This window comes from Dendrobates tinctorius, unplaced genomic scaffold, assembly GCF_039654945.1.
Source record: "Dendrobates tinctorius isolate UK_male_01 unplaced genomic scaffold, ASM3965494v1 ptg000023l, whole genome shotgun sequence".
Taxonomy (NCBI): domain Eukaryota; kingdom Metazoa; phylum Chordata; class Amphibia; order Anura; family Dendrobatidae; genus Dendrobates; species Dendrobates tinctorius.
In genome coordinates, this window is record NW_027361691.1 from 8,009,300 (window position 1) to 8,024,963 (window position 15,664).

Sequence of the window (15,664 nt, forward strand, 5' to 3'; positions counted from 1 at the left end):
TGCAGTGGTATCTCGCACCACGTGGCTGACCTCCGCCTGGTGTTTCACTTTCACTTAAAGCTGCATCCTTGGGGTGCAAATATTGGTGCACATAATGATGGAACATGGCGCCGTTAGCTCCCTCTACCATCATTCAGCTTGTGTATCGGAGAACCTCGATACACAGCGCAGATCGGAGTTAGATGAGAAGGTTAATTTCATTTTTTTACATCATTCTGTGGGGGAATAGGAGGGAGGTCCTTCTACTGTATAAAGGGCAACATTCTGAGGAGAGGGCTGAGTGGGGACATAATACTGTGTAAGGTGGTTGCGTGGGGACAATATTCCAAGTGGGTGACTGTGTGTGGACATAATACTGTGTAAGGGGGCTGTGGGGGGGGGACATAATACTGTGTAAGGGGGCTATATAAGGACAATATTCCAAAGTGGGTGACTGTGTGGGGACATAATACTGTGTAAGGGGGCTGTTTCGGGACGTCATTAAGCAAGGGGGGTTGGGTGGTGACATAATACTGTGTAAGAGGGGTGTAGGGACATTATTCTGAGTGGGTGGCTATGAGGGGACATAATACTGTGAAGCAGGGCACCGTGGGGACATAATTCTGCATGGGTCTGTGTTCAGACATTATTCAGTGCAATGGGTCTGTGTGGGGATATCATCAGGCATGGACAGCTGTATGGGAGCCATCATTCTGCATGGGGGTTGTCTGAGGACATAATACTGTGTAAGTGGGCTGTGTGGGGTCATCATTCTGCATGGGGGTTGTCTGGGGACATAATACTGTGTAAGTGGGCGGTGTAGGGCCATCATTCTGCATGGGGGCTGTCTGGGGACATAATTCTGTGTAAATGGGCTGTGTGGGGGCTATCATTCTGCATGGGGGCTGTCTGGGCACATAATACTGTGTAAGTGGGCTGTGTGGGGCCGTCATTCTGCATGGGGGGTTGTCTGGGGACATAATACTGTGTAAGTGGGCTGTGTGGGGCCATCATTCTGCATGGGGGATGTCTGGGGACATAATACTGTGTAAGTGGGCTGTGTTGGGGCTATCATTCTGCATGGAGGCTGTCTGGGTACATAATACTGTGTAAGTGGGCTGTGTGGGGCCGTCATTCTACATGTGGGATGTCTGGGGACATAATACTGTGTAAGTGGGCTGTGTGGGGGCCATTATTCTGCATGGGGGCTGTCTGAGGACACAATACTGTGTAAGTGGGCGGTGTAGGGCCATCATTCTGCATGGGGGCTGTCTGGGGACATAATACTGTGTAAGTGGGCTATGTGGTGGCTATCATTCTGCATGGGGGCTGTCTGAGGACATAATACTGTGTAAATGGGCTGTGTGGGGCCTTCATTTTGCATGGGGGCTGTCTGGGGACATAATACTGTGTAAGTGGGCTGTGTAGGGCCATCATTCTGCATGGGGGCTGTCTGAGGACATAATACTGTGTAAGTGGGCTGTGTGGGGGCCATCATTCTGCATGGGGGCTGTCTGAGGACATAATACTGTGTAAATGGGCTGTGTGGGGCCTTCATTCTGCATGAGGGCTGTCTGGGGACATAATACTGTGTAAGTGGGCTGTGTGGGGCCATCATTCTGCATGGGGGCTGTCTGAGGACAGCATACTGTGTAAGTGGGCTGTGTGGGGGCCATCATTCTGCATGGGGGCTGTCTGAGGACATAATACTGTGTAAATGGGCTGTGTGGGGCCTTCATTCTGCATGGGGGCTGTCTGGGGACATAATACTGTGTAAATGGGCTGTGTGGGGCCTTCATTCTGAATGGGGGCTGTCTGAGGACATAATACTGTGTAAATGGGCTGTGTGGGAGCTATCATTCTGCATGGGGGCTGTTTGGGGACATAATACTTTGTAAGTGGGCGGTGTGGGGGCTATCATTCTGCATGGAGGCTGTCTGGGTACATAATACTGTGTAAGTGGGCTGTGTGGGGCCGTCATTCTGCATGGGGGCTGTCTGGGGACATAATACTGTGTAAGTGGGCTGTGTGGGGGCTATCATTCTGCATGGAGGCTGTCTGGGTACATAATACTGTGTAAGTGGGCTGTGTGGGGCCGTCATTCTACATGTGGGCTGTCTGGGGACATAATACTGTGTAAGTGGGCGGTGTAGGGCCATCATTCTGCATGGGGCTGTCTGGGGACATAATACTGTGTAAGTGGGCTGTGTGGAGCCTTCATTCTGCATGGGGGCTGGCTGGGGACATAATACTGTGTAAATGGGCTGTGTGGGGCCATCATTCTGCATGGGGACTGTCTGAGGATATAATACTGTGTAAGTGGGCTGTGTGGGGCCTTCATTCTGAATGGGGGCTGTCTGAGGACATAATACTGTGTAAATGGGCTGTGTGGGGGCTATCATTCTGCATGGGGGCTGTCTGGGTACATAATACTGTGTAAGTGGGCTGTGTGGGGCCGTCATTCTACATGTGGGCTGTCTGGGGACATAATACTGTGTAAGTGGGCTGTGTGGGGGCCATCATTCTGCATGGGGGCTGTCTGAGGACATAATACTGTGTAAGTGGGCGGTGTAGGGCCATCATTCTGCATGGGGGCTGTCTGGGGACATAATACTGTGTAAGTGGGCTGTGTGGGGCCTTCAGTCTGAATGGGGGCTGTCTGATGACATAATACTGTGTAAGTAGGCTGTGTAGGGCCATTATTCTGCATGGGGGCTGTCTGGGGACATAATACTGTGTAAGTGGGCTGTGTGGGGGCTATCATTCTGCATGGGGGCTGCCTGGGGACATAATACTGTGTAAGTGGGCTGTGTGGGGGCTATCATTCTGCATGGGGGCTGTCTGGGGACATAATACTGTGTAAGTGGGCTGTGTGGGGCCATCATTCTGCATGGGGGCTGTCTGGGGACATAATACTGTGTAAGTGGGCGGTGTAGGGCCATCATTCTGCATGGGGGGCTGTCTGGGGACATAATTCTGTGTAAATGGGCTGTGTGGGGGCTATCATTCTGCATGTGGGATGTCTGGGGACATAATACTGTGTAAGTGGGCTGTGTGGGGGCCATTATTCTGCATGGGGGCTGTCTGAGGACACAATACTGTGTAAGTGGGCGGTGTAGGGCCATCATTCTGCATGGGGGCTGTCTGGGGACATAATACTGTGTAAGTGGGCTATGTGGTGGCTATCATTCTGCATGGGGGCTGTCTGAGGACATAATACTGTGTAAATGGGCTGTGTGGGGCCTTCATTTTGCATGGGGGCTGTCTGGGGACATAATACTGTGTAAGTGGGCTGTGTAGGGCCATCATTCTGCATGGGGGCTGTCTGAGGACATAATACTGTGTAAGTGGGCTGTGTGGGGGCCATCATTCTGCATGGGGGCTGTCTGAGGACATAATACTGTGTAAATGGGCTGTGTGGGGCCTTCATTCTGCATGAGGGCTGTCTGGGGACATAATACTGTGTAAGTGGGCTGTGTGGGGCCATCATTCTGCATGGGGGCTGTCTGAGGACAGCATACTGTGTAAGTGGGCTGTGTGGGGGCCATCATTCTGCATGGGGGCTGTCTGAGGACATAATACTGTGTAAATGGGCAGTGTGGGGCCTTCATTCTGAATGGGGGCTGTCTGGGGACATAATACTGTGTAAGTGGGCTGTGTGGGGCCATCATTCTGCATGGGGGCTGTCTGAGGACATAATCCTGTGTAAGTGGGCTGTGTGGGGCCTTCATTCTGCATGGGGGCTGTCTGGGGACATAATACTGTGTAAATGGGCTGTGTGGGGCCTTCATTCTGAATGGGGGCTGTCTGAGGACATAATACTGTGTAAATGGGCTGTGTGGGAGCTATCATTCTGCATGGGGGCTGCCTGGGGACATAATACTGTGTAAGTGGGCTGTGTGGGGCCATCATTCTGCATGGGGGCTGTTTGGGGACATAATACTTTGTAAGTGGGCGGTGTGGGGGCTATCATTCTGCATGGAGGCTGTCTGGGTACATAATACTGTGTAAGTGGGCTGTGTGGGGCCGTCATTCTGCATGGGGGGCTGTCTGGGGACATAATACTGTGTAAGTGGGCTGTGTGGGGGCTATCATTCTGCATGGAGGCTGTCTGGGTACATAATACTGTGTAAGTGGGCTGTGTGGGGCCGTCATTCTACATGTGGGCTGTCTGGGGACATAATACTGTGTAAGTGGGCGGTGTAGGGCCATCATTCTGCATGGGGCTGTCTGGGGACATAATACTGTGTAAGTGGGCTGTGTGGGGCCTTCATTCTGCATGGGGGCTGGCTGGGGACATAATACTGTGTAAATGGGCTGTGTGGGGCCATCATTCTGCATGGGGACTGTCTGAGGATATAATACTGTGTAAGTGGGCTGTGTGGGGCCTTCATTCTGAATGGGGGCTGTCTGAGGACATAATACTGTGTAAATGGGCTGTGTGGGGGCTATCATTCTGCATGGGGGCTGCCTGGGGACATAATACTGTGTAAGTGGGCTGTGTGGGGCCATCATTCTGCATGGGGGCTGTCTGGGGACATAATACTGTGTAAGTGGGCGGTGTGGGGGCTATCATTCTGCATGGAGGCTGTCTGGGTACATAATACTGTGTAAGTGGGCTGTGTGGGGCCGTCATTCTACATGTGGGCTGTCTGGGGACATAATACTGTGTAAGTGGGCTGTGTGGGGGCCATCATTCTGCATGGGGGCTGTCTGAGGACATAATACTGTGTAAGTGGGCGGTGTAGGGCCATCATTCTGCATGGGGGCTGTCTGGGGACATAATACTGTGTAAGTGGGCTATGTGGTGGCTATCATTCTGCATGGGGGCTGTCTGAGGACATAATACTGTGTAAATGGGCTGTGTGGGGCCTTCATTCTGCATGGGGGCTGTCTGGGGACATAATACTGTGTAAGTGGGCTGTGTGGGGCCATCATTCTGCATGGGGGCTGTCTGAGGACATAATACTGTGTAAGTGGGCTGTGTGGGGGCCATCATTCTGCATGTGGGCTGTCTGAGGACATAATACTGTGTAAGTGGGCTGTGTGGGGCCATCATTCTGCATGGGGGCTGTCTGAGGACATAATACTGTGTAAGTGGGCTGTGTGGGGCCTTCATTCTGCATGGGGGCTGTCTGGGGACATAATACTGTGTAAATGGGCTGTGTGGGGCCTTCATTCTGAATGGGGGCTGTCTGAGGACATAATACTGTGTAAATGGGCTGTGTGGGGGCTATCATTCTGCATGGGGGCTGCCTGGGGACATAATACTGTGTAAGTGGGCTGTGTGGGGCCATCATTCTGCATGGGGGCTGAATGGGGACATAATACTGTGTAAGTGGGCGGTGTGGGGGCTATCATTCTGCATGGAGGCTATCTGGGTACATAATACTGTGTAAGTGGGCTGTGTGGGGCCGTCATTCTACATGTGGGCTGTCTGGGGACATAATACTGTGTAACTGGGCTGTGTGGGGCCATCATTCTGCATGGGGGCTGTCTGGGGACATAATACTGTGCAAGTGGGTGGTGTGGGGGCTATGATTCTGCATGGAGGCTGTCTGGGTACATAATACTGTGTAAGTGGGCTGTGTGGGGCCGTCATTCTACATGTGGGCTGTCTGGGGACATAGTACTGTGTAAGTGGGCTGTGTGGGGGCTATCATTCTGCATGGGGGCTGTCTGGGGACATAATACTGTGTAAGTGTGCTGTGTGGGGCCGTCATTCTGCATAGGGGGCTGTCTGGGGACATAATACTGTGTAAGTGGGCTGTGTGGGGGCTATCATTCTGCATGGAGGCTGTCTGGGTACATAATACTGTGTAAGTGGGCTGTGTGGGGGCTATCATTCTGCATGGAGGCTGTCTGGGTACATAATACTGTGTAAGTGGGCTGTGTGGGGCCGTCATTCTACATGTGGGCTGTCTGGGGACATAATACTGTGTAAGTGGGCGGTGTAGGGCCATCATTCTGCATGGGGGCTGTCTGAGGACATAATACTTTGTAAGTGGGCTATGTGGGGCCATCATTCTGCATGGGGGCTGTCTGAGGACATAATACTGTGTAAGTGGGCTGTGTGGGGCCATCATTCTGCATGTGGGCTGTCTGGGGACATAATACTGTGTAAGTGGGATGTGTGGGGCCGTCATTCTGCATGGGGGCTGTCTAAGGACATAATACTGTGTAAGTGAGCTGTGTGGGAACATCATTCTGCATGGGGGCTGTCTGGGGACATAATACTGTGTAAGTGGGCTGTGTGGGGCCATCATTCTGCATGGGGGGCTGTCTGAGGACATAATACTGTGTAAGTGAGCTGTGTGGCAACATCATTCTGCATGGGGGCTTTCAGGGGACATAATACTGTGTAAGTGGGCAGTGTGGTGCCGTCATTCTGCATGGGGGCTGTCTAAGGACATAATACTGTGTAAATGGGCGGTGTAGGGCCATCATTCTGCATGTGGGCTGTCTGGGGACATAATACCAGGGCTGTGGAGTCGGTAAGCCAAACCTGCGACTCCGACTCCTCAATTTCCCTTACACCGACTCCAACTCCGACTCCGACTCCACGACTCCCACATATATTGCTTATATTTAAGTGAAAAATTTATTGTAGTACAATGTGAACATCAGACATTTAATCATTTCTATGATCCAATAATCAAGATATTTAGATAGAATATAATATCTGTTTATTGGAATACCACTTTAGAACACAAAAAACTGTAATAAATTGTAAATATGTAATACACTGTATACATGTACATGTATACGGTACAGACCAAAGTTTGGACACACCTTCTCATTCAAAGAGTTTTCTTTATTTTCATGACTATGAAAATTGTAGATTCATTCTGAAGGCATCAAAACTATGAATTAACACATGTGGAATTATATAATTAAAGTGTGAAACAACTGAAAATATGTCTTATATTCTAGATTCTTCAAAGTAGCCACCTTTTGCTTTGATTACTGCTTTGCACACTCTTGGCATTCTATTTAAGAGCTTCAAGTGGTAGTCACCAGAAATGGTCTTCCAACAGTCTTGAAGGAGTTCCCAGAGATGCTTAGCAATTGTTGGCCCTTTTGCCTTCACTCTGCGGTCCAGCTCACCCCAAACCATCTCGATTGGGTTCAGGTCTGGTGACTGTGGAGGCCAGGTCATCTGGAGTAGCATCCCATCACTCTCCTTCTTGGTCAAATAGCCCTTACACAGCCTGGAGGTGTGTTTGAGGCCATTGTCCTGTTGAAAAATAAATGATGGTCCAACTAAACACAAACCGGATGGAATAGCATGCCGCTGCAAGATGCTGTGGTAGCCATGCTGGTTCAGTAAGCCTTCAATTTTGAATAAATCCCCAACAGTGTCACCAGAAAAGCACCCCCACACCATCACACCTCCTCCTCCATGCTTCACGGTGGGAACTAGGCATGTAGAGTCCATCCGTTCACCTTTTCTGCGTCACACAAAGACATGGTGGTTGGAACCAAAGATCTCAAATTTGGACTCATCAGACCAAAGCACAGATTTACACTGGTCTAATGTCCATTCCTTGTGTTCTCTAGCCCAAACAGGTCTCTTCTGCTTGTTGCCTGTCCTTAGCAGTGGTTTCCTAGCAGCTATTTTACCATGAAGGCCTGCTGCACAAAGTCTCCTCTTAACAGTTGTTGTAGAGATGTGTCTGCTGCTAGAACTCTGTGTGGCATTGACCTGGTCTCTAATCTGAGCTGCTGTTAACCTGTGATTTCTGAGGCTGGTGACTCGGATGAACTTATCCTCCGCAGCAGAGGTGACTCTTGGTCTTCCTTTCTTGGGGTGGTCCTCATGTGAGCCAGTTTCTTTGTAGCGCTTGATGGTTTTTGCCAATGCACTTGGGGACACTTTCAAAGTTTTCCCAATTTTTCGGACTGACTAACCTTCATTTCTTAAAGTAATGATGGCCACTCGTTTTTCTTTACTTAGAATTTGTATTATGGCAAGAAAAAAGCAGCTAACAGTCTATTCAGTAGGACTATCAGCTGTGTATCCACCAGACTTCTGCACAAGACAACTGATGGTCCCAACCCCATTTATATGGCAAAAAATCCCACTTATTAAACCTGACAGACACACCTGTGAAGTGAAAACCATTTCCAGTGACTACCTCTTGAAGCTCATCAAGAGAATGCCAAGAGTGTGCAAAGCAGAAATCAAAGCAAATGGTGGCTACTTTGAAGAACCTTGAATATAAGACATACAGTATTTTCAGTTGTTTCACACTTTTTTGTTAATTATATAATTCCACATGTGTTAATTCATAGTTTTGATGCCTTCAGAGTGAATCTACAATTTTCATAGTCATGAAAATAAAGAAAACGCTTTGAATTGAGAAGGTGTGTCCAAACTTTTGGTCTGTACTGTGTGTGTATATATACATATATATATATATATATATATATATATATATATATACACACATACATACACACATACACACATACTATGACTTATCTCGGCTAAGATAAAGCCTAGATCCTCAGGCTACATTCACACTATGGGCGTTGCCAGGATCAAACCTGGGGGGGGGTGGCAGAATCTCATACTGTTCCGCAGATTTTCATACTGCACACCTCAGCTGCTGCAGAACCTCATACTGCACACCCCTACACTTGAAAATAAAGCCTGCACCTTAAGAAGATGTGGTGATGAATGCAGTCTATTTATTCCAACTATCAATTGATGTTGATGTGTTACTGAAGACGAGCAATGCCTGTCCTGGGCGTCCTTTTGGGCAGCTATGAGGTGTACCTGACTGGTGCTAAAAAAAAGGAGTGTTAGTCTGTGTGCTATCCGGCTTTCATTCTTTTTGGTACAGATATGATATGGATAGACAGATCTGGATATATACATAGAGCAGATTTCTAATCTGCTTTTGCTATTGAAAACATTATCTATGAGCTCAAAAACCTTTCAGGTGATGCGGTTTTTTAAAAAGCTGATCTGCTTTTGCAACTGAAAAACGTATCCTCAAAAAACGCAGGAAAAATGCTGTGTGTGAATGTAGCCTTAGATCAGGAATAGAACAGTCATTTATAGGACATTTCATAACTTTCCCAAATTCCTATGAAAAAATATTCAGCACATTCTGCATTGAACTACTGTACTCAATTTATTATATATTCTAGGAGTCGGAGTCGGTCCATTTTATACCGACTTCAACACCGACTCCACCAAAATGAGCACCGACTCCGACTCCACAGCCCTGCATAATACTGTGTAAGTGGGCTGTGTGGGGCCATCATTCTGCATGGGGGCTGTCTGGGGACATAATACTGTGTAAGTGGGCTGTGTAGCAACATCATTCTGCATGGGGGCTTTCTGGGGACATAATACTGTGTAAGTGGGCTGTGTGGGGGCCATCATTCTGCATGAGGGGCTGTCTGGGGACATAATACTGTGTAATTGGGCTGTGTGGGGGCCATCATTCTGCATGGAGGCTGTCTGGGGACATAATACTGTGTAAGTGGGCTGTGTGGGGGCCATCATTCTGCATGAGGGGCTGTGTGAGGGCATAATACTGTGTAAGTGGGTTTTGTGGGGGCCATCAATCTGCATGGAGGCTGTCTGGGGACATAATACTGTGTAAGTGGGCTGTGTGGGGGCCATCATTCTGCATGAGGGGCTGTGTGAGGGCATAATACTGTGTAAGTGGGTTGTGTGGGGGCCATCATTCTGCATGGGGGCTGTCTGAGGACATAATACTGTGTAAGTGGGCTGTGTGGGGGCCATCATTCTGCATGGGGGCTGTCTGAGGACATAATACTGTGTAAGTGGGCTGTGTGGGGGCCATCATTCTGCATGGAGGCTGTCTGAGGACATAATACTGTGTAAGTGGGCTGTGTAGGGACATCATTCTGCATGGGGGCTGTCTGAGGACATAATACTGTGTAAGTGGGCTGTGTGGGGGCCATCATTCTGCATGGAGGCTGTCTGGGGACATAATACTGTGTAAGTGGGCTGTGTGGGGGCCATCATTCTGCATGAGGGGCTGTGTGAGGGCATAATACTGTGTAAGTGGGCTGTGTGGGGGCCATCAATCTGCATGAGGGGCTGTGTGAGGGCATAATACTGTGTAAGTGGGCTGTGTGGGGGCCATCATTCTGCATGGGGGCTGTCTGAGGACATAATACTGTATAAGTGGGCTGTGTGGGGGGCCGTCATTCTGCATGGGGGCTGTCTGTGAGGACATAATACTGTGTAAGTGGGCTGTGTGGGGGCCATCATTCTGCCTGAGGGGCTGTCTGGGGACATAATACTGTGTAAGTGGGCTGTGTGGGGGCCATCAATCTGCATGGGGGCTGTCTGTGAGGACATAATACTGTGTAAGTGGGCTGTGTGGGGCCATCATTCTGCATGGGGGCTGTCTGAGGACATAATGCTGTGTAAGTGGGCTGTGTGGGGGCCATCATTCTGCATGAGGGGCTGTGTGAGGGCATAATACTGTGTAAGTGAGCTGTGTGGGGCCATCATTCTGCATGAGGGGCTGTGTGAGGGCATAATACTGGCTTTGTGGCCCTTCATATTGTATGAGCTGCTGATCAAAACACAAGGGCTGAATAACAGGAGCAGTGTGATTTACTGCTTTATATAAACCTTGTAATGGCACCAGGCCAGGTAGTCCTCTTGTAATAAATTCCTGCCGATAAAACAATGACTTTAGAAAAACTACAGCAAGTAGCTCATGTAAGTGACACATCGCTGGAATCAGGCTTCTCTCAGATTAAACAACAAAAACCTGCTGACAGATTCTCTTAAAATGACATAACTGTATGGACATTACACTCCGGTCCACACAGCGGTATTGTAACACTATAATAACTACTGTGCCAGCTACGTATCATCACTACAGGAAAACCCATACAATTGTGCTTTACCAGGAAATATAATTTTGTACAGGAGAATGAGGAATTGCAGCAAGAAAATGTAACGCTTCTACTGAAAAGAAAAGAAAAATACAACATACTGGGGGGCTGCAGAGTATGCCGAGTCATGTTACCGAGCCTTCCATGGGGGGCAGCAGAGTCTTTACATGCTGAAGAGCGGAAGTGTTTCCCACCTGGCACTTCAGGAGTTGCGTGCGACAGATTTCCAGCACGCTTTTTTCACAGTATATATCCAATAACAACAGATAAATCAGTATAAAAAATGATCCTATAAATAGCAATAAGTGCATACTACTGCACTGAGGTATATTGTATCACTACCTAGGAGAACTCAAGATGGAGGTTTTTAGTTGCAGTGATCTTACAGCGCTGCCCACGACCGTCCAGTCCAGACTGAGAAAAGTAGGTTTTTAAAGCTTTATTTGCTACGCTTGCCTGAAGAAGGAGCAGTAACTGCTTTGAAACGTGTTGCAAATAAAGTTTTTAAAACCTACTTTTCTCGGTCTGGACTGGACGGTCGTGGGCAGCGCTGTAAGATCACCGCAACTAAAAACCTCCATCTTCAACATGTTCTGGATCTTGTGCGGGTGGAGCAGCAGCCCTAATGCTTCACGTGACTTCAGCGGCCCCAGGTCAGCGTCGGCCAGAGCAGCCCCACGTCAGCGTCGGCCCCACCGGGCCCACAATAGCATCGTCCACAAGTCAGTGTCGGACTGAGTGTCCCACACGTCAGCGTTGGCAGAGCCGCCCCACGTCAGCGTGCTTATGATTACCTGACTTGAAAGAAGAGGTACACATTGTTTTGCGTAGTGCAGAGTGAAATGACTTCCCATTGGTCACTCTGTCCTGCTTATAACTGGTGACAACCACTACCGAAATGAAGAATAAATGAGGTTGTCACGCCTCCACCCCTCTTAGAAATATGTTCTTGAGAATCTGCCACACAGACATTGCAATAAATTCATCCCTTTTTTCCAGTCCTTACACGTCTATCCGAGGCACCTCCTCCTTACCTTGAATATCATCATTGAAGGTGCAGTACTTGTGGCGGTATTTGTTGAGCAGCCGGAAGGCATTGGCATTTGCAAAGTCTTCAAACTGGATCAAGCAATTCATTCCATACCTGTAGGTATAAAAAACAGCGACTGTCAATTATGTAAAATTACAAACCCTAATAGTCCTTTCCCTGCATTATTTTTCTCTGAAATTGCACCACTCTTGTTCTTAGGCCTTGCCCGGTAATGAAGATCTGCCCCATTTACATCAATGCGGGTGAACTGCAATCTCAGACAAAGCCTGAGGGTCCTGTTACACATAGCAACGCTCCAGCGATCCCGACAACGATACGACCTGGTAAGGATCGCTGCTGGTGCGTCACTACATGGTCGCTAGTAAGCTGTCAAACAGGCAGATCTATTCAACAACGCAGCAACGATACGGCGATCCGTATAACGACCTCGGCGGTCGTTGGGACCTTGTCACACAGCAGCTATTCTGACGACTCAGACCTCGATAAGCGTGAGTTCTGAGTCGCCAACGAGGTTGCTTGTCGTCGTTATGGTGTCAAACACAGCGATGCGCGCTGGCCAGCGAGACACCAACGATCAAAAAATGGCCCAGGACATTCGAGCACGATCAGCGATATCACAGCGGGGGGCCGGTTGCCGCTATGTGTCACATGTAGCGAGGTCGCTGTTGCGTCACAAAATCTGTGACGTTTCAGCGATCTCACTAACGATCTCGCTATGTGAGACGGGGCCTTAAGAATCAAGAGTGGCTGCTGTTCTTGGGGGGGCAAGAAAAACAGACTACTTTTTCTAAACTCATATCACGCACTGCCAGATAAGGTTTCTGGCACTTGCTTATTACCCTCTCTAAAACACAATGGTATGTAGCGGGGAGGCAATAATTTACATAAATCAGGTTTGAGCAAGCAGTGTCTAGAAACTTGATAGTTTGAAATAACTTTTGGGCTTTTTTTCCTTGCGATCTATGTCTTCCTAATAACCTTTCTGATTAGACCTCCTAAAAGACAAATTGATTCCGGGTGTGGCCTAACCGATGCCCAAATGTATTCTCTCCACCCAGACTATTAGCTTAGACTTTGTGACTCTCCTGACGTCAAGACATTGGTCATTCAAGTGTATGGAACTAAAAATACTTGAAGACGACCAAGCCCAGTGCTCGGCCATCTTCATCAGCATCATAGACTTATATGGAGCCGCAAGGAAGCAGTGGATCGGTGATAACGTATTAGTGCTCAGATACTCCATCAGTAACTACTCTCCAACAGCATCTATAATTGTGGTCTCTTCATATCAGGTAGATGGACCTTTTGGGCTCCTTTAGCCTCTAGGACATGGAGGCGACTGCTACCTCTGTACCCACATATGAGCATATAATTTTTGGGGTGACAGCAATCACTTTCCTTCATGTGATAAAATTATTCCACGGTTATAGAGTCACCATGGTCCTCGCTGTTAACCCCTTCGCGACCCAGCCTGTTTTCACCTTCCTGACCCAGCCAATTTTTACAATTCTGACCACTGCCCCTTTATGAGGTAATAACTCTGGAACACTTCAACGGATCCCACTGATTCTGACATTGTTTTCTCGTGACGTATTGTACTTTATGATAGCAGTAAAATTTCTTTGATATGACTTGCGGTTATTTGTGAAAAAAAAAAATGGAAATTTGGCGCAAATTTTGAAAATTTAACAATTTTCCAACTTTTAATCTTTATGCCTTTAAATCAGAGAGTCATATCGCACAAAATAGTTAATAAATAACATTTCCCACGTGTCTACTTTACATCAGCACAATTTTGGAACCAAATTTTGTTTTTTTGTTAGGACGTTATAAGGGTTAAAAGTTGACCAGCGATTTCTCATTTTTTCAACAAATTTTACAAAACCATTTTTTTTTAGAAACCACATCACATTTGAAGTAACTTTGAAAGAGCTACATGACAGAGAATACCCAAAAGTGACACCAATCTAAAAACTGCAACCCTCGTGGTGCTCAAAACCACATTCAAGAAGTTTATTAACCCTTCAGGTGCTTCACAGGAATTTTTGGAATGTGGAAGGAAAAAATAAACATTTACTTTTCTTTCACAAAAATTTTCATTTGGACCGAAAAATTTTTTTTACTTTCGCAAGGGTAACAGCAGAAAATGGACAATATATTTTGTTGAGCAATTTCTCCTGAGCATGCCGATACCCCATATGTGGGGGAAATTTACTGTTTGGCCGCATGGCAGGGCTCGGAAGGGAAGGAGCGCCATTTGACTTTTTCAATGCAAAATTTGATGGAATAATTAGCGGACGCCATGTCGCGTTTGAAGAGCCCCTGATGCTCCTAAACATTGGAAAGCCCCAACAAGTGACACCATTTCGGAAACTTGACCCCTTATGGAACTTATCTAGATGTGTAATGAGCACCTTGAACCTACAGGTGTTTCACAGAAGTTTATAGCGTAGAGCCGTGGAAATAAAAAAAAAAAAAAATAACATTTTTCCCAAATAAATCTTTTTTAGCTCCATATTTTGCATTTTCATAAGGGTAACAGGAGAAAGTGCTCTATACAATTTGTTCTGCGATTTCTCCTGAGTGCGCCAATTCTCCATATGTGGGGGAAAACCACTGTTTCTGCGCACGGCAGGGCTTTTTATTGCAAAAACTAGTTTTTGCGTCACCATATTTTGAGAGCTATAATTTTTTCATATTTCAGCCGACAGAGTCATGTGCGGTGTTGTTTTTTTGCGGGACGAGCTGATGTTTTTATTGGTACCATTTTCGAGCACGTGACATTTTTTCATCGCTTTCTATTCCAATTTTTGGGAGGCAGAATGAACAAAAACCAGCAATTCATGAATTGTTTTTTTTTTTTTTTTAATACCGTTGAGCATGTGGTAAAATTGGTAAGGCAGCTTTATTCTTCGGGACAGTATGATTACAGCGATACCTCATTTATATAATTTTTTTATGTTTTGGCGCTTTTACACAATAAAAACTATTTTATAGAAAAAATTATTATTTTTGCATCGCTTTATTCTGAGAGCTAAAACTCTTATTTTTCTGCTGATGGATTGTATGGCGGCTTGTTTTTTTGGTGCAAGATGACGTTTTCAGCGGTACCATTTTTATTTACATCCGTCTTTTTGATCGCGTGTTATTGCACTTTTTGTTCAGCGGTATGATAAAGCTTTGTTTTTTACTTTTTTTTTTTTTACGGTGTTCACTGAAGGGGTTAACTAGCGGGACAGTTTTATAGAGCGGGTCGTTACGGATGCAGCGATACCAAATATGTGTACTTTTATAGTTTTTTTTTTATTTACATGAATGTAAACTGTGTTCCAAATTATTATGCAAAAAGAGTTTAGGAGTGATAAGGTTAGAATTTGTCATTTAGACTCATTGATGGTGATGTGTGTCAGGGCTCTTTATATCACTGAAAGCAATTGCAGATACCTGTGCACATTAGTTTGGCAGGTGTGTCCAAATAAAGGCAAGACTACTGAAGAAGGCTGTTCCACATTATTAAGCAGCCTACATTTTTTGCCAAAATGGGAAAGAAAAAGGATGTGTCGGCTGCTGAGAAGCCACAAATTGTGGAGTATTTAGGTCAAGGCATGACTACAATCAACATTGCCAAGACACTTCATCGTGATCATCGCACAATCAAGAAGTAAGTAGCTGATTCCCAGCACACACGTGTGCGTGCTGATAAGGAAAAATTGAGGACTCTTTCCAACAGGCAATTGC

The 15,664-nt window shown here is 46.8% G+C and overlaps 1 protein-coding gene across 2 annotated transcripts in view; it reads right to left on the bottom strand.

Moving 5' to 3' along the window:
* Positions 1-15,664, bottom strand: part of ME3 (malic enzyme 3) — a 241,663-nt gene that overhangs the window by 61,648 nt on the left and 164,351 nt on the right. For both annotated transcript variants that reach the window (XM_073569246.1, XM_073569247.1), the window contains one exon: positions 11,910-12,019. In XM_073569246.1, the coding sequence (XP_073425347.1) occupies positions 11,910-12,019 (110 nt within the window). The remainder of the gene's footprint in view (positions 1-11,909; positions 12,020-15,664) is intronic.